Source organism: Saimiri boliviensis, chromosome 10, assembly GCF_048565385.1.
Source record: "Saimiri boliviensis isolate mSaiBol1 chromosome 10, mSaiBol1.pri, whole genome shotgun sequence".
Classification (NCBI taxonomy): domain Eukaryota; kingdom Metazoa; phylum Chordata; class Mammalia; order Primates; family Cebidae; genus Saimiri; species Saimiri boliviensis.
The window spans coordinates 69124946-69148823 of NC_133458.1; the positions used below are offsets into that span (position 1 = coordinate 69124946).

At 39.4% G+C, this 23878-nt stretch overlaps 1 protein-coding gene across 6 annotated transcripts; it reads right to left on the minus strand.

Moving 5' to 3' along the window:
* Positions 1-7617: 7617 nt before the first annotated feature.
* On the minus strand, positions 7618-22497 carry SAMD9L (sterile alpha motif domain containing 9 like). 6 transcript variants are annotated; one of them, XM_074379440.1, is made up of 5 exons: positions 22311-22497; positions 21169-21268; positions 18543-18630; positions 15041-15106; positions 7618-12691 (listed from the first exon to the last, which is right to left on the minus strand). In XM_074379440.1, the coding sequence occupies exon 5, from the start codon at positions 12673-12675 to the stop codon at positions 7933-7935; it is 4743 nt and encodes a 1580-aa protein (XP_074235541.1). In that variant the 5' UTR covers positions 12676-12691; positions 15041-15106; positions 18543-18630; positions 21169-21268; positions 22311-22497; the 3' UTR covers positions 7618-7932. The 6 variants fall into 6 exon arrangements, with proteins under 6 accessions (XP_074235541.1, XP_074235540.1, XP_039328982.2 ...); XM_074379439.1 differs by having other exon boundaries at positions 7618-12695; positions 22311-22496; XM_039473048.2 differs by lacking the exon at positions 18543-18630 and having other exon boundaries at positions 22311-22496.
* Between the last annotated feature and the right edge of the window lie 1381 nt (positions 22498-23878).

Here is a 23878-nt window from a genome sequence, read left to right on the forward strand (position 1 = left end):
CTTGAACTTCTGGTTTTTATTCCTTTCCTTTTTTTTTTTTTTTTTGAGACGGAGTTTCGCTCTTGTTTCCCAGGCTGGAGTGCAATGGCGCGATCTCGGCTCACCGCAACCTCCGCCTCCTGGGTTCAGGCAATTCTCCTGCCTCAGCCTCCTGAGTAGCTGGGATTAAAGGCACGCGCCGCCATGCCCAGCTAATTTTTTGTATTTTTAGTAGAGACAGGGTTTCACCATGTTGACCAGGTTGGTCTCGATCTCTTGACCGTGTGATCCACGCGCCTCGGCCTCCCAAAGTGCTGGGATTACAGGCTTGAGCCACCACGCCCGGCCTCCTTTCCCTTATTTTTATGTAGATTTTCTCTTGGGAGGAGAACCACCAAAAGTTTTGCGTTTTGTCATGTTCTTCTTTCTCCTAGAGGAAGGAAGTGTTGACATAAGATAATACCAAGAAGCCTTTTAGCCTGTAAGGCAGGATTTTTCCAAAGGTCCTGAACACATCAACTTTCCTGAGTCTCAGAGTAATTTGGATCATTACTCTCTCTTTTTTGTGTTGTTTTGGTTATTTTTAGAAAGGTAACATTTGTGATGTATTTTTCTAATTAAAAAATTAATATGTATTCAGTTTAAAAATCAGAAACAACTAGAAAACAACAACAACAAAAAGAACAAAAGACACCTGGATCCCACTTTCACAATTGTTCATTAACATTTTTGTTCAAGTCTTTTACAAACATGCAAATATTACCCAACAATAAAAGCATGTGCTAGGTAATATTTTGTTTTTCCACTTAGTAAAATATAGACTCTGTTTTTTCATATCTTAAATAGACATTTATGAGACAATTTATAAAATGATTTATTTGGAAAATTTCGAAGTTAAACAAACAGTAGCATAATGAACCCCTTTCTATTTATCAACCAGTTTCAAAGTTATTAACGTTCTGCTCTTCTCCTCTTTTTCACATTCTGATACTCTTATTTTAGCTGTACCTCCTCTGAGGTAAAATTGGAGTGCACATACATACAATGTAAAATTCTGACAAAATAGTTTGACAAACCGGAGTACTGGCTATGGTATGGATATACTTTGTCTCCACCAGATCTCATGTTCAATAATCACCCCCAACCCCTTTTGGAGGTGGGGCCTGGTGGGAGGTGTTCGAGTCATGCAGGCTGATCCCTCATGAATGGCTTGGAGCCATTCTCAAGATCGTGAGTTCTCTCTCTCAGTTTCTGTGAAAACTGATTGTGGAAAATAGTCTGGCACCTCCCTCCTGTCACTCTTCATCTCCTGCCATGCCTTGCTGCTTCCCTTCACCTTCTGCCATGAGGGGAAGTTTTCTGAGGCTCTCACCAGAAGCATATTCTGGTACCATGCTTCCTCTACAGCCTGTAGAACTGTGAGCCAAAGAAACCTATTTTCTTTAATTATTCAGCCACAGCTATTTTATATATATATACTTTAATTTCTGAAGTACATATGCAGATCATGCAGGAGTGTTACATAGGTAAACACATGCCATGGTAGTTTGCTGCATCCATCCCCTGTCATCTACTTTAGTTATTTCTCCTAATGTTATCCCTCCCCAATCCCCCCAACTCCCTGCTATCCCTCCACTAGCTCCCCTGTGGTGTGTGATGTTCCCCTTTCTGTGTTTATGTGTTCTCATTGTTCAACACTCACTTATGAGTGAGAATATGCAGTGTTTGGTTTTTTGTTCCTGTGTCAGTTTGCTGAGAATGATCGTTTCCAGCTTCACCCATGTCCCTGCATAGGACGTGAACTCATTCTTTTTTTATGGCTGCCTAGTATTCCATGGTGTATATGTGCCACTTTTTTTTTTATCCAGTCTATCGTTGGTGTGTATTTAGGCTGATTCCATGTCTTTGCTATTGTGAATAGTGCTGCAATGAACTTATACATCAATGTGTTTTTATAACAAAACGATTTCTATTTCTTTTGGTATATACCAATTGCTGAGTCGAATGGTATTTCTGTCTGTAAGTCTGAGGAATCACCACACAGTCCTCCACAATGGTTGAATTCATTTACACTCCAACCAACAGTGTAAAAATGTTTCTTTTTCTCCACAACCTCACCAGCCTCTGTTACTTTTTGACTTTCTAATAATAGCTATTCTGACTGGTGTTAGATGGTATCTCATTGTGGTTTTAATTAGCATTTCTCTAATGGTCATCGATGAGGAGATTTTTTTATATGTTTTTTGGCTGCATGTATGTGTTCTTTTGAAAAATGTCTGTTCATATCCTCTGTTCACTTTTTAATGGAGTTATTTTTTTTCTTGTAAATTTGTTTAAGTTTCTTATAGATGCTGGATATTAGACCTTTCTCAAATGCATAGATTGCAAACATTTTCTCCCATTCTGTAGGTTGTCTGTTTACTCTGATGATAGTCTCTTTTGCTGTACACAAGCTCTTTAGATTAATTAGATGACATTTGTCAACTTTTGCTTTCGTTGCAATTGCTTTCGGCATCTTCATCATGAAATCTTTGTCGATGCCTATGTATTACATGATATTGCCTCACTTTTCTTCTGGGGTTTTTATAGCTTTGGGTTTTACATTTAAGTCTTTAATCTGTCTTGAGTTGATTTTTGTATATGGTATAAAGAAGGAGTCAAGTTTCAATTTTCTGCATATGGCAAACCAGTTCTCTCAGCACCATTTATTAAATAGGGAACCCTTTCCCCAGTGCTTATTTTTGTCAGATTTGTTGATGGTTGTAAGTTTGTGGTCTTATTTCTGGGCTTGCTTGTCTGTTCTTGTACCAGTACCATGCTGTTTTGGTTACTGTAGCCCTGTAGTATCATTTGAAGTTGAGAAGTGTGATGATTCTAGTTTTTATTTTTACTTTTTGATGGACTTCTATGGGCAGAAATTAGATTCCAATATTTTTGAAAGACAAATGGTATGAAATGGGAGAAACTGGAATTTACTGCTACTATAAGTGTTTTTTTTTTTAGGTAGAATATGAATTTACCTTTGAAGTAAGACTGCATTGATTTGGTAAAGCATTTTAATGGGCTCTTTGAGTCTACAGGAATAGAGCAAATACTTTATTCTGAAATGAGAAGTTGAACTTGTGAAAGAAAAATAAATCTTGGAAATCACTATGTTAAAGGGAAAAGTCAAGCTAGGAATGGCTTAGGGAAAATCTGCTTCTCATTCTGTTCAAAATCATCCCTCTCCTCACTGAGATAAATGCATATTCGATTGCCTTCTTTGGAAAGGGTAATCAGAAACTCAGAAGAATGCAACTGTCTCTTACTTATCTGTGACCTGGAAGCCCCCTCCCTGCTTGATTTGCTCCTCCTTTCTGGACAGTACCAATGTACATCTTACACATATTGATTGATGTCTCATGTCTCCCTAAAATATGTAAAACCAAGCTATGTGCTGACCACCTTGGGCACATGTCATTAGGACCTTCTGAGGCTGTGTCCTAGGTGAGCATCTCCTACCTTGGCAAAATAAACTTTCTAAATTAACTGAGACCTGTCTCAGATATTTGAGACTCACATTTTGGCAACCACGGAGAGATTCTCAGTGAAGATGCCCTGACTTGACAAATCTGTCAGTGCTTGGTACCAGCATGAGCTAACTTTATGGCTCAAGCCAATAGGACAATTTGCTGAGGTCTGGGAGTACCCACTACAGAGAGTCCCTGATCCCCAAATTTGGTCAAGATCTAAAGTTTATTTTGCTGTACAATTCCCTTTTTTGGAGTTTTACTTGCTTCCAACAAGGAAGGCAAGCTTTTCTGTTTCCATAATGATGGAAGACAGAACTCCTTTATGGTGTTTGAGGTCACTCCAGCAGAAAAGATGGGTTCCAGGTTTTTTTGTTTTGTTTTTGTTTTTCCTACTCCTACGATAGTAGAAAGCAGTCTTGGCTTAAGTTTAACAAGCCTCTGGGTTTTTTTTTGTTTGTTTGTTTGTTTTGACTGTCTTGCTCTGTTGCCCAGGCTGGAGTGCAGTGGTGTGATCTCAGGCTTCCTGCAACCTCTGCTTCCCAGGTTCATGCTATTCTCCTGCCTCAGACTCCCAAGTAGCTAGGACTATAGACACACACCACCAAGTCCAGCTAATTTTTATATTTTTAGTAGAGATGGGGTTTTACCATGTTGGCCAGGCTGTTCTCAAACTCCTGACCTCAGGTGTTATACCCACCTTTGCCTCCCAAAGTGCTGGGATTATAGACCTGAGCCACTGCACCTGGCCAGCCAGCCGTTCTTAATTTCTCCTTACCATTAGAGTGCTCAGTGATCAACTCTACTTGACTTGGTCAAATCCAAGTGAAATTTTCAAATTATGGGTAACAAAGCCTCTTTAATTTGGCCAAAATTCCTCATAGTGAAGAGGGAGACCCAGGCATCTCAGATCAACTTTCCTTTTGACTATCACACTGCATTTCAATAGAAGAAAAGGTTGACCGACTGGCGACTGGCGTCTCTGTTTTCACCTTTCTGTAGGTGGCAGGCTGGGCCTTGGGGAAACGCTCCAGAAGGCACTATTTTTACTTAAAACAAGATCAAACCAGAAACCTTTTCACATATGAGTCCTAAAACTGAAACCAGAACCCTTTCATATGTAATTCCTGAAACTGTAAACCAAAACCTTTTCACAGGTGAGTCCTAAAACTATGAATCTAAACCTTTTCATATGTAATTCCTGAAGCTGTAAACCGAGACCCTTTTCACATGTGATTTCTAAAGCTATGAACCTAAGATTCTTTCACCTGTAATATCTAAAGTATAAGCCTATATAAAGGCAGAACCTCCCTTTGTTAGATGAGTTGAGTTTTGGACAAATTACCACCCAGGCGTCTGGCCGTAATAATAACAATAAACCCTTCTTCCTTCTGTATTTGGTGTTCAAGAGATCCGTTTCCTGCGGCCGCTCCTGCTACAACAGCAGCAAAAGAGGAAAAACTCCCCAAAATCCATGTGCTTAGTTTCTGTGTGTGCTTCCCATCTTAAAAACAACAACTGCCAGGCCGGGCGCGGTGGCTCAAGCCTGTAATCCCAGCACTTTGGGAGGCCGAGGCGGGTGGATCACAAGGTCAAGAGATCGAGACCATCCTGGTCAACATGGTGAAACCCCGTCTCTACTAAAAATACAAAAAAATCAGCTGGGCATGGTGGCGCGTGCCTGTAATCCCAGCTACTCAGGAGGCTGAGGCAGGAGAATTGCCTGAATCCAGGAGGCGGAGGTTGCGGTGAGCCGAGATCGCGCCATTGCACTCCAGCCTGGGTAAGGAGAGCGAAACTCCGTCTCAAAAAAAAACAAAACAAAACAAAAAAAAAAACAACTGCCACAACAACAAAACACTCACAGACAACAAATGTTCTCCCATTTACTTTTCTTCCATCCTCTATCTTCTTTCCCCTTTGCCATCTGCAGTACTAACAAATGTAGTTTCAAAGATTATAGTTCATCTGTTGTTGGATTCTAGTCTTGCCTAGTGTTTTTCAATTTTTATTATTTTTTATAATTTGAACTAAATTCTATTTGTTCTTGACTGTAAGTCTTCAAAATAACATTTTCATGTTTTTCTCTTTCTTTTTCCCACCATTTTTTCTCATTTGGAGTAACTGAAAACTAAGCTGTGCTTTTGTAAGGTCCTGTGAACTGAAGCTAGATAATTTAAACTTCAGAAGAAAATACAGCAACCTATTTACATGCATAAGTCATTTTCACACCTGCCTTCTGATATGTGGGCTTCAGAGTGGGTTTCAAATGCAGAAATTTCCCGTCTCCACGCCTCCATTCCGAGACCAGAGGGGTTTCAAACATAAAATTCTTTGTCTAGTTTTCCCACGTGTGGGCCAGGTAGGGAAAGTCAGGTGGGGCTCTTATGTCCCAAATTCCTGCAGAAAGCTCTGGGAGGAGAGGGCTCGGTAATTCAGGGTTGTAGACCAAGTAACCAATCTGGTATTAGAGTCAAAGATCAATCACTCCAGAGGAAGTTTGAAAGAACTTCTCTCATTGGATGAGAACATGAATGGGGAGGGAATAACTCAAGGGTTAAAAACTTCAGTTGCTCCTATCTAAATGGATGTCCTGCTCTGGGTTCCCCACCTGCAACAGCATAGGAGCCATCTTCTCTTTCTCTCTCTCTCTGTCTAATAAATTACTCTTCTGTAAAACTCTTTGGGTCCATTATTTTATTCAAATGGTAAACTAATCACGCCTCTGGGGCCCCTTTCCCCATTCTTCAGGGTTAGAGAGGCCAAGAACCTACAACCTCTGGTAGCTAAGTACACTCCCTTGGTTGCAGTGGGACCAGAATTATTAACTCAGAAGATAGTTATGGTTAGCAGGAATATTTAGTAGTTTTTCCTCCTTTCATTGTAATTTTTTTCCTCTACGTCAAGCCTTTAGTTTTGTCTCACTAAATGTTATAGTCCACTTTTAGGGAAATTTAAAAGAAATAAGGATCAGGCCTATGTCCACAGGCCTATGAACACTTTGGAGAATACACCCACTTGGGGGATCCTGTTACTGTGTGGACTAGTGGACTGCAGAAGAGGGAGGCAGCTGTTTGTAGGAGGAGCAGCTGCAGACACAGCTTTCAGAAACAGGGACATGTTCTGGACCATGTGAACATTGCCCAGATGCATAGAAATACAGGCCAAAAGAACCCCGATAGAGCATAGACTTCTTGATGACAAGAAGAATTGGGTTTGGGGTTTGGAACATCTAAGTTACATTACAAAGAGATATAAAGATGTGGATAAATATATTTCTTATTTCAATATTCAATTTGATCTATATTAGGCTATGTTTCATTTTATAGGCATTGGGTAGCTCTTAAATCCCAAGCTCTAGAATGGTGCTTGAGACTTTTCTGTTGTGAGTCTGGAAATGAGCTTCTGGGATGGCATTCCTTGGCACTGAAAAGTTGAGAAAACATGTTACCATGAGGAAGCCCTCTAATCAGGCAGAGATGATGGTGGTCATGGACGACTTCCCAGTGGAGGTGACTCTTGAACTCAGCTGTGAACGACAAATCAGAACAGAAGGAAAGAGAATGTTACATAGACATAGGGCAATCTCAGCAGAGAGAACAGCATGTTTATAGCACAGGTTGAAAAGTAATGGGAACAAAGAGGGTAATGAGTGGGGGAAAAAAAGCCAGGGGAGATGAGATCTAAGGAACAGGTGGAGATAAGGCTGTACTGACAGGCGACAAGAATGGCTAAAGGAAGACGTTCATCTGTGAATGGGAAGAAGAGAATGGAGAGAGTTCAAGTTTATGATTATTTTTGAACTCTTCTCTCTGCTGAAGCAATGAGTTGGGAGAAGGGCAAGGGATACAAGGAGTATGTGTGTGTGTGTGTGTGAGAGAGAGAGAGAGAGAGAGACAGAGAGAGAGAGAAAGAGAGACAGAGAGAGAGAGAAAGAGAGACAGACAGCGAGCGCTGGTAGGGGGTTATGTGGAGGTTACCTTCCACATAAGTTTCTATTGACACCAGGTTAAGTGAAACTCGTGTGGATCTGTGGGTTTGAGTTCAGTAAGCTTTCTCTTTTACATTCACCTTATTTAAATCTTTGCTGTCACAGTGAAGAAATAATTCAGAAAACATATAAAAGCAATTGAATTTAACACAGATTTTATTGACCAATAATCAGTTATAATGTGACTAGTGGATACCAAAGAAACATATTAATTATTTGAGTCTGAAAATGCATATTTAAAACATTAAATAATTGACTCTCCTGTATGCCAAGTTTTGCGTGTAGGCCCATTTCGTATCTTAAAAAGGCTTAGAATTCATTCAGGGAGGCAAAAGCAAAATCTATGATTAGAGGTAAGCCAATAATGTCATGAAAGTGCCATGAGAATAGAAAGAGGAAATAAAATCATAAAGATATAAATAAACATATTTGAACTACAGGTGATGTATCTTCTTAAATTACTTGTATATCATATGCCAGAGGGCCTTCAATGGAAAATCCTAGGTAGAAGGACACTCTTTCTATGTTCCTACCACGTCTGAGTGGACCTGAATAAACAGATATTACTGGTATTTTAATTTTTTCCTCTGTTCCATATTCTATAGAGACTAGCTTGCCTTCAGCCTGACCAATTAGACGACGCAGGAGGTCTTTGACTTCATGTTTTTTCCACACATCCCCACTCTGCCAGAGGGAATTTGTATTCTGTACCTTATCAAAGTACTGCTCTATTTCAGCCTTGCGAACAATACTGTTGAGACCCTTCCTTTTGCCCAGATAGAAAAGTGTGCTTGCCTGCTTGGATCTGCACATGCGCTTGTACTGTCCCCTGAAGGATCTATTTAAGGATGAAACGTACTTTTCTATTAGTTTGGAATCCTGATCTAGCTCTTGATTTTCTGGCCAGAACAGGAGGCAGGCCAAGAAATAAGGGTTTGGATATTGATGACTCAGTCCTACAAATTGCAAGACCTCTCGGAGTTGTTTTTTTAGCATATTAAGTGGTTGAATGGACTTGGAGTTGGGCTTTAGGCAACTGAGAATAATGTTGGCCAAAATGGAATTTTGTTTCTCATTTGTCATGCACTTTTTTGAGTTTTGGTGCAGTAGGAGGGCATATTCATTCACTATAATTTCCATGATGTTTGCGGCATCTTTGTATTTTGGATTAAGATATTCCAAGAGTCCAGCAAACCTATCTGCTCTCAGAGCTTCTAGCTTTTTCCTGCAATTCTCCTCCTGGAGCAATTGACTCCCTTTATGTAATACATCTGAATCCAAATGGCAGAAAAGTTCTGTGTATTTCCTGAAACAACGACTGACTTTCTTGCTTAACATGACTTCCACAATTTCTTTTTGGGCATACCTCATTTTCAGAAGAACCATATAATCAATAAAAAAGTCAAAGCACCGTTTCAGATCCAATTGTAAATGTTTTAGGTGAGATGTGAATTTGCTAAGAGCCAAATAATATTCATTTTTGGGATCAGGAGGAATGGTCCACTTTCCTGATAAAAATTGCACCATGAGGTTTTTGGATAATTCATTTTCTTTGTGGAAAAAGGGAGTGAGCTGAAGAATCTGGATAGTGTAAAGACCAACTTCTATTTCACCCAAGAAACAAGCGGTATTATACATGTCATATCGTCTCTGGGACTTCTGTGGTGACCAGGTCTCAGTTTCACAGTTTTTACTATCAGTTTGCTGTTGGGATTCTTTGAAAGCTCTTGAGGCCTTTTCGGCAGCTTCTAGGAGATGTGTTAGGTCGTTAACAGTAATGTTCCTACAGTTTTTGTTCTCATCCAACCACCATTTGATTTCACTTTTGTAGACTTGACCAAGTGTATCTGAAATATAGGAATTTTTAGGTGCTTTCATTTTGGCTTGACATGCCCAGTCCAGAGCAGTGTTAAAGTCCTTCTCTTTAATGTAGAAATGTCTTGCTAAGGCTTGACAAATGAATGCATTTTGTGGGAATCGTCTACTTCCTGCACTCAAGACCTTTTCAATGTCTTTGTTCTGTAAAGCTTCCATTAATGGGGAAAACAACGTGTCTGTTTCATCTCCATACTCCCTGCGCTGTCTTGTAACCAGAAGAGTTTGAACATCATGTTGAAATTTGTCTCTTCCTATTCCAGAATCATAGAATAAATTCTCTTCTAATATCTTCAATGCAATTTGACATTTATCCAAGTGATAGCTTCTTTCCAGTTCTTTTAGACAGTACACAGCAATCAGAGGGTGAATGATACGCACACCTGTGTATCTCCCATATTCTGATACTTCCGTTTTTATTAGAAGTGTAGAATAAGTTCCCATCTTGTCTTCCAGGCTTTCAGGTTCCCAGGGTGTACTAGTGTATATGATTCCCAAAAATATTTCACACTGTGAAACTGAAATTGTAGAATCAGTAACATAAGAGTTGAGTAAAGCTAGGAAGGAAATGAGTTGTACTTCCTTGCTGTCAACATCCTGTCCTTTCAGGATATTCCTGACTACATTTTCTATATATGTTTCATCAAAATTGCTTTTCATGATCATGAAGGAATAAAAGTTTTCACAATTCTTGTGCTGCTTTTCAATTTCCTTCAGTTTGGCCCCAAAAGCTCTTCGTTCCTTGGAAGAAAGTTGATAATTTAGTGCAATACTGTCTGCCGATTTTGCACTTTCATCTAGATTCCGGGATCTCATGCAATTTAAAATAATTACCAGCGTATTTTCATATCGCAAATCCTTTTCTGCTAAATTTGAATGGATCACATTTTGTAGAATGTAGACATTTTCTTGTTCTTCAAAATCATCCACAAGGAGGAGCACAGGATGGCTCTTTGCCTTATAGGTGACCAGATTGGTCACTTGCTCTCCAATTTCTGCAAAATCAGTTGTTTTGTTTTTTAACACAGCACATCTGAACTTTTTCTTTAAGTCCCAGAGAACATGCATAGCCAGTGTGGTACCCCCACAGCCTGGATGATGATAAAGATTAATGATTTTTGCAAATATTGGTTTAGGAGACTCTGCCAGGCATTGTATCAAATCTTTAAGGTCTTCGTAACTGTCCCTTTTCACAAAATCTGAAGAATAGTTTTCAGAAGAAAAATAGAAGTTCCACCATGATACTTTGCCACCTCGATAAAAGTGTTCTTCTTTAGATTTCCTAAACTCCAGGAATTTAGATTCGTCTTTCTCTATGTCTGTGTCTCTACACTCATTTTCACAGAGGATTTCCAGTGCAGTCAAGACATCCTCTTCCTTTTTCTCTAGGATAACTGAAGAAGATCCATGGGCGGGCAAAAACCTTCTTGATGACTGAGTCACTGATTTTAGTTTAAGGATAGTGCTATTTACCAATTCTATATTTAAAGTGGAAATACTGTGGTTTGTTAATTCATCTTCTATATTCATTCTTGTTTGTAATAGATCCTTCCATCGTTGGTAAATATGTGAGCTTACAGAGATACACAACATATTTTCCATTCCTTTGAGAGCTTGATAGAAAGCCCAGAAAGTTTCAATGAGTGGATCTACTGGGCTTTCCACTGTAGAGAGTAATAGAAACACTACCAAAAATTTTCCTCTTGTCATTATATTTTCATCTGTGAGGAACAAAATCAGTTTCCTGACTTCTGAAGCTCTTTCTCTCTGCCATAAATGTGGTTCTAGAGGTTTGTATGTCTCGCTTTTCAAATCTGATCTGCCATTGCAGAAAATCCAGCTGGGCTGCTGGTAAAGATTGAGAGCAGAAATCTTCTCCCTCATGTTCGTTGTCTTGTCTTCATACTGATTTGGAAAGTGAAGGTTTGCCACTCGGCTTTCATTGTAAGCTTTGACCACTCCCTTGATCCGAGATTCAGGATCAAACTCCAACACAGCAAACCATTTAATTTCCTTTAAAAAATCTAAGTGCTTGATTTGGTTTGGATGGCATTTATTTATTACAAGAATGTACCAGTCATAGTATGAATTATCTAGTGAGTCTCGGTTTCCTATGAGAAGTTTAACCAGCTTTAGTCCTTCACTCTCCTTCTTCATTGCCTTCATTCTGTGCTCTTCTTCAGCCTCTTTCCTAGATGCTACCAGTGACTCTAATTTTTGTAAAAATGCTTTGAAATCTACATCCCGTTTGTTGGGATTGGCCAGGATATCCCTAGAGCTAGCCCCTTCTCTTACAAACAGTGAAGGATTTTGGTTTTGTTTCCATATTTTATCTGTACAACTTTGCATCTGAATATAGAAATACTTATCTTTACATACAGAGTGTTTTGGAATAATATCGACTTCAATGACAAACCTGTCACATGGTGTATTGTTCTGCAGAAGGACTTCCACAAACCTTGGCTCCCGAATACACTTCTTGGCTTCATTGATCTCACTTTCTTCAAAATACTTTTTGATCATTAGATTGAAGTGGTCAATGAAGACATCCTTACTGGTGATGTTCACACCAACAATTTCTCCATGGGGTTTGTCCTTGACTCCAAAATGGATGGTGCCATTGGTGCGTGAATTCATACAAGCTGATGCAAATCGGAAGACTTCGTTGCTAAATTTCATCTTAATGTCCTCTTCTGTGGCTCTTTCTGTGTCGGTGAGAGCTTTGAACTCATGTATTGGGTCAATGAGATTGAGTGGTCCTGTTTCAGGTTGTAGGGTATAATGTTCTATGTAGCGTTGGCTGTCATGGAACTGATCAAAAGGATATGGCATGCAAGTCAATTGTTCAGGTTTTAGCTTATCCTTTTTCTTGTCTTTGGCATTTACTACTTCATCGAACACGTTTTCTTTCATAAGAATCGATTCTTGTTCTTTGATATCTCTGATCTTTCCGGGATCATAATCAATACTGGATGACATTGAATTTTTTTCTTTCTTTTTGGTCTGTTTTGGCTTTTTATGGTGTTCTGTTTTGGAAGATTCTGAATGATTTAATTGTCCAGGATCATGATTGTCACTTTCAGGGGACATATTATTCAATTTGCTATATGACCGTTTTATCAAAAGTGCTGGACCTCGTGGTAGCCCCATCTCTATAAGGTCCTTCTCAGTTAATTCCTGCAGGACTAATCCTGTCACTTCTTCATTGAGCAGAATTTGCCCATATTTCTCATCAATCTTAAGGTCTTCAGTTACCCACTTTTTCACATGCTCTTTGGTCCAGTCTTTAATCATTTCAGGTAGAGTTACTTGTTTGCTCATATCAAAACTTCAACTTCTTCCTTAGAAAAAGTAACATAATAAGTATTTTAGAATTATACTTTATTATTGAAATCATATAGTCAATTATGTATACATTCTCATACAGAAGATACATATGTATAGATAGATAGATAGATAGATATGCATAATATTGCTCAGGGCTGACTCTTAAAACTGCTTGATACTAACTTTAGCTGTTTTACCATCCTAATTCATATCCTTGTTTCTTAGATGACTCTAATTGTAATTACGAAATAAGCTGTAGCTGCTAACTAGGTGAAACAACTTTTATCCTTATGATAATTCTCCCTTTTAGCTTAACATGGTGAAAGTTGAGTTTTTGTAACTTAAAAACAGAATCATAAGTAACATAGAAATTGGTTCTCATAGCATACAGGAATATTGCAAACAAACTTTAAAATAATGAAACTGAATAGGTAGAGGTGGGTTGAGAAACAGGGATCCACAGATGGCTATCTTTGTTGCAGGGTAACAAAGCAGTTGATTAAATAATCATCTGTTTTCTTTTGGAACTCAAGCTGTTAGGCCACAAGTCTAGGGGTGGGGGAACCTGGTAGCAAAATGTCAAGATAATTGATTTGGTTGGCTGATTCTTGTGCTCTCAGAAGGTACCCAAAGAGACTGACTGTAGTTCAAGCTGGACCCACTGAAACTAGATAGGGAAAACAGTATGAGTTTTTAATTTTGTTAGAGCCTTTTTCACCTAAATTATTGATATGAGGCTAATAAAGACGATCCTACAATTATGTACTTTGATGAATGGCAAGAGCTGCCTATTTTCGACTCCTAGAACAGGGGTTCTCAACCTCAGTTATACATTAGAATCACTTGGCGTTCCACATCTGAGACTGTGTTAGTTGTTGAGGGGTGAGGGTGGTGTTTTCAGGCATTAGTTTAAAAGTTTGTCTTGCTGAATATATTGTGCAGACAAGACCAACAGCAGTGGTTCCCAACGTGTGGTCTCCAGACCAGCAGAATCACTTAGAAGCTGGCTAGAAATGTAAATTCTCAGGCCCCACTTAGACCAACTGAATCAGAATTTAAAAGATAAATAAATGAATTGGTCTAAGTAAGCAGAAAAACCAGAAAGTGAGAATTTTTTAAGGACAGACAAAAAAACATGAAGTATCAAACAAAACAAAAACACTAGAATAAACTATAAAGGGAGAAAATACAAGCATTTTAAACCAGGGGTCCCCAAAGCCCATGACATGGACCAGTGCCTGTCCCTAGCCTATTAGAAACTGGGCTGCACAGCAGCAGGAGAATGGTGGGTGAGCTGGCAGAGCTTCCTTCATCTGTATTTACAGTCACTTCCCAAAGCTTGCATTACTGCCTGAGCACCACATCCTGTCAGATCAGTGGCAGCATTAGTTTCTCATAGGAGTGCAAACCCTGTTGTGAACTGTGCATTTGAGAGATCTAGGCTGCACACTCCTTATCAGAATTGAATTCCTGATGATCAGTGATCAATCACCATGTCCCATCACCCTAGATGTGACCATCTAGTTGCAGGAAAACAAGCTCAGGGCTCCTACTAGTCTATATTATGGGGAGTTGTATAATAATTTCATTATATGTTATAATGTAGTAATAATAGAAATAAAGTGCACACAAAATGTAATGCCCTTGAATCAACTCAAAACCATTCCCCACTGCCCTGTGGAAAAATTGTCTTCTGTGAAACCGTCCTAGTTCCAGAAAGATTGGGGACCGCTGTTTTAAATGATTTGATTTGTAATTTTCAAGTTCCTTAAACCTAATGAATGCTATAAGTTTTAAAAAAAAAATTAATACACAGCCAATCACAAAGTCTAGCCAAACTGCAAATTTTAAACATCTGTGCTTGGAGCTTCTTGAAAAAGTTCACCTTGAAGTTATGCATAAAGAATAAGCTAAACTGGGGCTTCAGCTTGCAGCCCTGTGATTGGCCGCAGAGAAAACTTGAACTACCCACTTATGGTGTGAATACCATATTTGTACCAGAATGATTTATGTCATCTATAGGCATGCAACCACTGAGTATAGCAGCTCCACTTGCCTTGATAAAACTGTTCCTCGTTGTTTTAGAGCCTTGAATTCTCTTACTCTGGCTTCAGTCTGTGGGTCACAACTAGTCTGAGCCAATTAGCAGAACTATGAGCAACCGGCACAATGAATGCTATAAATATATTTTAGATGATCAATTCTGTTCATCTGTAGTGTATACAGAAGTCACTTGTAGGTCTTAGGGGTCCCACAAGAATTAGCCCATATATTGTAACTAGAGATAACTGTTATTTATCTTAAATAATGTCATCTGTTCATTCATTTAGCACATATTTAATGAGTACCTATTACGTACCAGGCATCATGCTCAGAAAAAACAGTGATAATCAAAACAGATGTGAAGTTCTTTCATACTTATCATCTATTAAAGAAGATAAAAAAATAAAATAAGTCACACACACACACACACTCAAAAAAGTTTATGCTGACAAAGTGTGGTAGTGCTTTTTGTTAGACACAAGAAGGGGTCTGGGCCTGGGATATGTGAGAGGGAAGACAGTGATAACATTGGGCAGGTGAAGTTAAGGGAACTGCTGGGGTCATGTGGGAGGCAAGTGAGGGAGAAAGCCTTGGCGACAGATTAGGGAGTAAGAAATGGTTTACCTATTGGTCTACCTATTGCTCCACCTTTTGGTGGACTTGCCAAAGGCTCCTCTAGTGGGTCCAAGGGGTATAACAAGGTGCTGTTCCAGACACGGGTAGTTCCTACTCCTGCACCCAGAGCCAGGTCACTCACTGGCCCTCCCATGCAGTACTCTGGGCAGAGGGAGCCTGAGAGCCTGGTAGGGTCATCCCTGATCCTCCCATCTCCCCCAAAGAGGCCCTAAGTGTCATCTCAGGTAAGACCGAGGGAGGGGCCCTGCCTCACCTGCTTACAAGCATTATGTAAAACCAATAGTATAAGCAGTAATTAATAAACAAATTTCTAATAAAAACTTTTTTGATGTCATTACATATGAGATAACTACCATAGTATTTTAAACCTTAGTCTTAAGATATTTCATACTTTGAAAATTTGCTGAATACTTACTTTTTATACATTTTTAGTCATTTTAATATTTTGTATTAAAATGTGGGAAGCTGCAGGGAAGACAACACTCATGTCCTCAGATACTATTTCTGTTCTAATTATTGCTAGCTCAATAGATACGTCATTTATCTTTCCAATACATTGGCCTCTTACTCGATCGACTTTTATCTTGATATCAACCCATTTCTATTCCCGTGGTCACATCCTTGACATTATCATTACTATTATGGGTTGAATTCCATCACCCCAAAATTCATGCTCTGAATTCCTAACCTCAGAATGTGACTTTATTTGGAGACAGGATTGTTGTAGATGTGAAATTATTAGAGTGGACCCTAATCCAATATGAATGATGTTTTTGTAAAAAGGGAACATGGGCACAGAGGCTTGCTTACACAAAGGGAGAACAGCATGAAGACAAAAGCAGAGATCAGTGTGATGTTTCTACAAGCCAAGAATCACCAAAGATTGCCAGCATGCTACTGTGAAAGGCATGGAAGAAATTCTCCCCTGTAACCCTCAGAAGGAACCCACCCTGCCAACACCTTGATCTTGCACTTCTAGTCTCCAGGATTCTGAGATAATACATTTCTGTTGTTGAAGTGACTCTCTGCTACTTTATTATGGCAGCCCTATCCAACAAATGCAGTTACTGAGAACTACAAGCCCTCTATCCTCTCTGTTTCAAACACTTCCCTGTCCCCACCATCTCCTGCCCCTCAGGCTCACTGCCTTTAGTACTCAAACACTAGTAAATATTTCTTTAACATCAACACCTTCGATCCATGGATTCTACTAATGTCTCACTTTTCCTCACTTCATTCATGTTTCACTTTCCCTCTTTTACTGGCTTATTATTGTTCTGAATATTCATCATCATCACTTAATTTCTCCTCTGTGGTACAACTTACTAGTTAAACTACAATGCTACTTATATCCACCATTCAGTCCATAACAGCTTGTCAGAGCATGGCTGAACAATGGTCCTCCATACCCGGACTGCAGCATGCTAGATGATGACCCTTCACACCTTGGAACATGGCTGGACAATGACCCTTCACACCTTGACTGGAACATGACTGGACAATGGTCCTCCACACCCTGATTGGAACATGGCTGGACAATGGCACTCTCTACCCTAACTGAGCTCACCTTAATGCTCTCAGCTACCATGCTCTATTTCTCTGCTTTAGTGACTCTTATTCTCCTAAATGATCATTTCACTGTCTCTCCTCTCTCATCAAACCTACAACACCTCCTCACCATGATTACCTTGCTTCTTGTTTAAGCCATCAGAACTGAAGCAGTCCAAAGAGAGTTTCTCCAAACTCCTGAAACCACATCTACCCACTGACCTGCTTTCTTCACTTTTCTTGTGTTACTACATCACATGTTAGTATGATAACACATAACATCAAAATATTGGCTGAGTGCAGTGGTTCACGCCTGTAATTCCAGCACTTTGGGAGGCTGAGGTGGGCAGATCACCTGAGGTCAGGAGTTCGAGATAAAACCCAGTCTCTACTAAAAATGCAAAAATTAGCTGAGCGTGGTAACAGGTGCTTGTAATCCCAGCTCCTCGGGAGGCTGAGGCAAAAGAATGATTTGAATCCAGCAGATGGAGGTTGCAGTGAGCCGAGATCATGCCACTGCGCTCCAGCCTGGGGGACGAGAAGACTTCATTTCCAAAAAAAAAAGCTCAAAATATTTTTTAGCAAGAATTCCACCATTTCCCACCCCTAGATGGTAGCTGAGAAGAGATGTAACAACTTGAAGCTATTATATATTTAATATTATTTTCATGTTAATTTTGCCATCTGTCAATTATAAGCATCTTATATGATTTATAATTTATATTTAGTTGGAGCTGTTATTTAATTCAGGTGACAATGATTTGGGCAAAAAGGTTTTAATAATGCTTTGACATAACTTTTTGGCTCTTTCTGTGACTTCAACATTACATCCTAGGCTGTTGGCATAGTTTTAAACATGACGTTCATGTTTAGCAAGAAGCTACATATTGTGTATAAAAGGGGAGGAACTGTGATCAGAAAAATGATGTCGTGATTAATTTTGTCTCCTCTTAGTGAGCCCGTTTTCCCACTTATAATATAGGAAAATCAGACCAGAACTAGTGTTGTCTTGGTTGTTGCTTGTTTTTGTCCTGTTTTTCCAAAAGAAATGCACCTGAAACTGCTGTATTTAACATGGGTGTCGCTGCTCTGGTTGGAGCTGGGGAGAAGAGCTGTACCTTACCTCCATTCTGTTCTGAGATAATTTTGAAACCCAGAGTTCTCTTTATTTGTACACTAGGCCCTCCCTATCAGTGGATACCACATCCATGGATTCAACCAACTTCAGATTGAAAATATTTGGAAAAAAATTGTATCTGTACTGAACATGTACAGGCTTGTTTTCATTGTTACTATTCTCTGAACAATACAGTATAACAACTGCGTAATATTACACTGTACTAGGTATTATAAGTAATCTAGAGATGACTCAAAGTACATGGGAGGATGTGTATAGGTTATAGGCAAATACTTTGCCATTTTATATTAGGGACTTGAGTATGTGTGGGGTTTGGTATCTGCACAGGTCCTGGAATGAATTCCCTGTAGACACTAAATTTCAGGATCTACTGCCTAAGGACTATTATTTTTCTCTTTGTGGAGACTAAGTAGGAAGAATCAAACTGGCCTGGTCTGGGCAAGCTCTGGTGCTCACCCCCTTTTTTAGGAGGCTGGGCCTCACTGGACTCACTCACCTCTTCACTTTCTGTGCCTCTAGGAAAGGATGCTCAGAATCCCAGCAGCTGACCAGCAGGCCCGCCCCTGCTCTAACGCTCTGTGTAACTGAAACCACAAAGTTAATAGTTTCATTTTCTCGAAGTGCATGTTCAAATTAGGTATTTTTACCCAGTTTCTATACAAGCTAGTGGTGAAAAAAAATCTTTCATGAAATGAAGGCTAAACCTTGGAGGGCTTTATTCTTTAATTAAATGTAACTTATAGGACAGAGGATGGCATAGCTGCACAAGGCTACAATTTTCTACACGGTTTTATATGCTTGGATTCCTGATCTTCAGGTCTACTCTTTACCCAGGTTTTCTAGCCTCACTCCCAGAGCCTTCCAACTCTAGAAATATACTGCACCCTTCCCATGCTTGCTGGAAGGTTTCTTTTTTAAAAATTCTGCAGTCAGCACAAGTTACATCTAGTGATACTTACATAAAAGCAGTGATATTTCTTATTCCTCTTAAAATGGTCTCATAAGAAACAGCTTATGCACACTTGTAAGTATATTCATTTTCAAAGTTTTGTTTTACTTTTTAGAATTAATTTTTAAAGATAGCTTTTATTTTTTATTTTATTTATTTATTTTTGAGATGGAGTTTCACTCTTGTTACCCAGGCTGAAGTGCAATGGCACGACCTCAACTCACCGCAACCTCCGCCTCCTGGGTTCAGGCAATTCTCCTGCCTCAACCTCCTGAGTAGCTGGGATTACAGGCACACGCCACCATGCCCAGCTAATGTTTTGTATTTTTAGTAGAGACGGGGTTTCACCATGTTGACCAGGATGGTCTTGATCTCTTGACCTCGTGATTCGAGGCCTCCCAAAGTGCTGGGATTACAGGCTTGAGCCACGGCGTCCGGCTAAAGACAGCTTTTAAACAGAGTTGACTAAACAAGACTTTAATGATTAGAAACTTACTAGGACTTTTCTGAAAACTTCTATCTTTATATTAGAAACATAAAATAAGTCTTCATGAGGCTGTTTGATGTGGATCCCTTAAATTAGTTCCCCTTTCTTGAGAATTTGCAAGAGTCACATTCCGGAAAGCAGCTATGAGGAAGCAGAGCTGTAGGTAGAACAGACTTGTTCCTTGTTCAGTTTGCCAGAGGATATACTTGTTGAGAATGTATTGCATAAAACAACAATATCGCAACCAATTAAAATGCAATAGACCAGATTTCTGCTTAGGAAATGTTTATGGAACAGATTCTCCCTCTAACTTTCTGCTATGAAACTGTTCAAATATACAGAAAACCAGAAAGAACAGTAAAAAGAATACCGTTCTCCTAGGTAGTATCTCTTTGTATACTTAAATCCTTCTAAGAAAATAAATAAACCTCCAAAAATATGTGGCAGGTATACTTAATCTCTGTTCCAGCATTCCACGTTCAATGTAAAGCCAATCCTATGGGCTATATCTTCAAAATATGCCCAGCATTTGACCACCTGTCACCACTACCTCCTAGTCTAAGCCATCCTCATCTCTCTCCTGGATTACAGGAATAGCTCCCTCACCAGGTTCCCTCTTGCTGTTACTGATCCCTTCAGGGACCTCTCAAAAAAGGCAGCCAGAGTGACCCTGTTAAAATGTTAACAACATCATACCAATATTGTGTCCACCCCTGCTTGTAGCTTTCCATCTGACAAGGCCTCACACAATCTGGTACCCCATTAACCCTCTGATATTACGTCTTTTATTTTTCCCTCCCAAATCTGGCCCAGCCGCCTGACCTCTTCATTGCTTCCTGCAGGAGGCCCCTGTCCCTGTTTGCAGCCACTACACTTGCCTTCTCTTCCTGGAATGTCCTTGGATACCAGCAGGGCTCACTCACTTTCCTGAGATCTTTTGTCAAATGTCACCTTCTCAGCCAGGCACTGTTTGGCCAGCCTACTGAAAACTTTATACTACCTCCCAACACTTCCTATCTCTCTTCTAGCTTTATCTTTTATCTACTTAGGACTTACAACAAGCAAATATTTTATATATTTTGACCTACTTATTTTGTTTATTTTCTGTCCCACCATTATTCTATGCATTCTAATGAGAACAAATTTCTTTATATTTTCTTCATTATCCTGCATTGCTTAGCACCAAATAGATTCTTAACAAAAATCTGTTAAATGAATAATATATTTCCTTAGAGTAGTTAAAAGTAATAAATATTTGAAAGCCCTCAAGCTAGCAATGTCTGTGAGTCAAAGGACTTCCTCACTTTTTTAGGGTAATTACTTCACTTGGCTGGAAGCCCAGATAGAAATCTGGGGAAATCTCTTACTGAGCTACTCTTAGGCCAGAACTGACTCCAGCTTCTATCATCTGGTCACAAAAGAATGAAAAGGAAGTTTTTTCAAGAAGGAAAAGAAAATTAACAAACATGTTTTCTCCTGCAGTTTTTGTAGGTACGCTACTTTCATAAGACACCTTGCCAACTTTGCACTGTGTCACTCACAGGGGCTGAATGAGGCCATTTCTCACAAAGCATTACTCCCTGGAGGTAGGTCCCTTTTGACTCCAAGTCCCCAGTGTCTTAAGACCTCTGCTGTTTTCACCTGCAGCCTCTGCTGGGAAAACTCATCTTCTGACAAGGGGCTTACCGCTTTCCACTGACACAATCCACTCAGGTGAGATGTAATACCTTCTTTAAGCCAGAGTCCTCTTTCAGTAATTTAACCAGCCACTCTCTCTCTTGAAATCCTAAAGATGGAAAAAACAGAGTCCAGATTTTTTATTTCATTATAGCCAGTGCAATTTAAGAGTATCTGGATATATGCTGTTGGAACTAAGTAACAATCAAAATTATCATGATTATTAGTGTGGACAAATTTTGTGACTGCCTTGATATAACACTTGCCTTTTTAGGGGCCCTCAGTGTCCGGTTTTGAAACAATCGTAAATGCAAATATTTTTTAGCTACATTGATTACTGACAAAGGGGCTGCAGGTTGCCATCCTCAACACTCCAGCTTTCTCCCTTTGCTGTTCAGGTACCAAACCAGCAAACTCTCAGGGACAAGCACAGGTGCCCACCCCATCTTTGAGAGGCCCTCAGCAACACCCCAGATATCCATGCCCTGGGGAGTTCTGCAGGATTCTTAGAACTGAAGTAGGAGAAAAACACTTCAGAATCTTAGCTGTAGCCCAAGAGAGCCACCCACACCCTCCTCCCAGAGTCTGGCAAAGGGAGGCCACACAAGGAAGTTAGTTTCGTTTTCCTGAAAGACACTTACCATTTTTTTTTGTTTTTCTTTTCAACCAAGTTGCTGTATAAAATGTATGTAAATGAAATACTTTAATAGAAGAGTATTTAGCCTCTGCAAAGTATTACCTTTGATGAAATGTAAAGCGTTTAATAACATCTTACATTATGAAGAAAGAATTTTGCATAATTTTACAAGATCACAGGTTCCTTTAGAATCTTCTGTGCTTAAATTCCTGACCCTTTTTGCAGCATTACTCCATTCTCTTTTGCAAAGCCTGCCTGTCACAATCAGAAACCCTCCCTCCATCCTAATTACACTTAATAGTATGTTTCTTTTTAGAAGAGGACTTATAAAGTTATTATCAGTTAAATATATTGCCATGTATTTAATCCATTGATGTTTCTAATTAGCAGTTTTATAAGTAATGGTTTATGTACAAACATATATTTATTTAAAAAGTACAGCTGAAGTTTTAAAAAAAATAGCTGTCCCCCCAAAGGCATAACAAATAAAGGTTTAATGATTCAGTTTACTTACCAGGATTTTCCTGAAAACTTCATCAAGCTTGATACAGTCATTTGAACTTTTGCTGTCTCATTCCTCTTCTGATGGCTAGGTGACATAGGATTGTAACAATCCTTTTTTAAAAAAACTAAGGCATGAAATTGTGAAGTTTTCTGTTCTCCCAGCGCTCTGACTTTCTGTGGGTGTGTCAGAGCACCGGGGAAACAGAACACCCTGTACAGAAAAGCAGGAAGAAGTTGAAGGGTAGAGAGTTTCAGTTTCGTTTTAGAACATTGTTTTTTCTTGGGTTTAGAAGGATCTAAAATATTTTTAAATCAATAACACTACCAAAAATATCAATAAATTTGAATCACTGCTGAGAAGCTGCTTACCAGACAGATTTTTAAGTCATAAGACTTAAGAAATAAGGAAACAAATAACAAACAAAAAGAACCAAAGACCCAAAAACCTACCTGCAGGACAAAGAGAATGGAAATAGTTGGAAGAAAGACCTAAATGTCTCAGTGCAGTCTAAATTCCTTTTACGTATGTTAAAGTCCTCAGTACTTCCCAATGTAACTGTATTTGGAGATAAGGTCTTTCAGGAGGTAATTAAGTTAAATGAGGGCTTTAGAGTGAACCTAATTTAATCTGACCATGTCCTTGTAAGAAGAGGAGATTGGGACACAGAGGGATGACCATGCGAAGACACAAAGGAAAGATGGCCATCTACAAGCCAAGGAGAGAGACATCAGAAGAAACCAACCCTGATGATGTCAGAGGTGTTTGAACCAGAGCAACTCCATTTTGAGTGAGGACTAGGAATTTGAGGCTGAGACTTGCCAGTCTGCATTCTCAGAAAGGTGGGCATTCCTAGCCTCTAGATGTTTATGGTTAGGGGCACAAATTAATAATGTTTACTAAGCAGACCCAGACTTGGGAGTGTCCAGATAACCCGATATCTGGAGAACAAAGGCATTTCTAATTTTGCTTTAAAGATAATCATATTAATTCCTGTCAAATATACTAATTAAGAAAATTAATTCTTTATCACAAACCCTTGTAGCAAAACACATCTCCCCATATATACAAGCATTGTACCTAGAGGGTGGATGAGCTCCTCCTCTTTCGGGAACGTCCTGCTCTGTCTATGGAGTTGCTGTCCTTTTACCACTGTACTTTCTTAATAAACTTGTTTTTACTTTGCACTGTGGACTTGCCCTGAATTCTTTCTTGCACGAGATCCAAGAACCCTCTCTTTGGGTCTGGATTGGGACCCCTGGGGTCCAGGCTTGAAAGTAGCAGGTACAGCTGGATGCAGGAGCTCATGCCTGCAATACCAGCACTTTGGGAGGCTGAGGCAGGAGGATTGCTTGAGGCCAAGAGTTTGAGATAAGCCTGGACAACGTAACAAGACCACATCTCTGAAAAAACAAAAATTAATGAAATAAAAAAGAGAATAGGAGATACACCCAAGAACTGGGCTCCATACAAATGGAGACTTGCATTAGAGAGTGCATTCTGGAAATACAGTGTCCCAAGGGAATCACTTAAATAAAGAAGCAAGAGGGAAACAATAATAGTAAGCAGCAAGGCCAGAA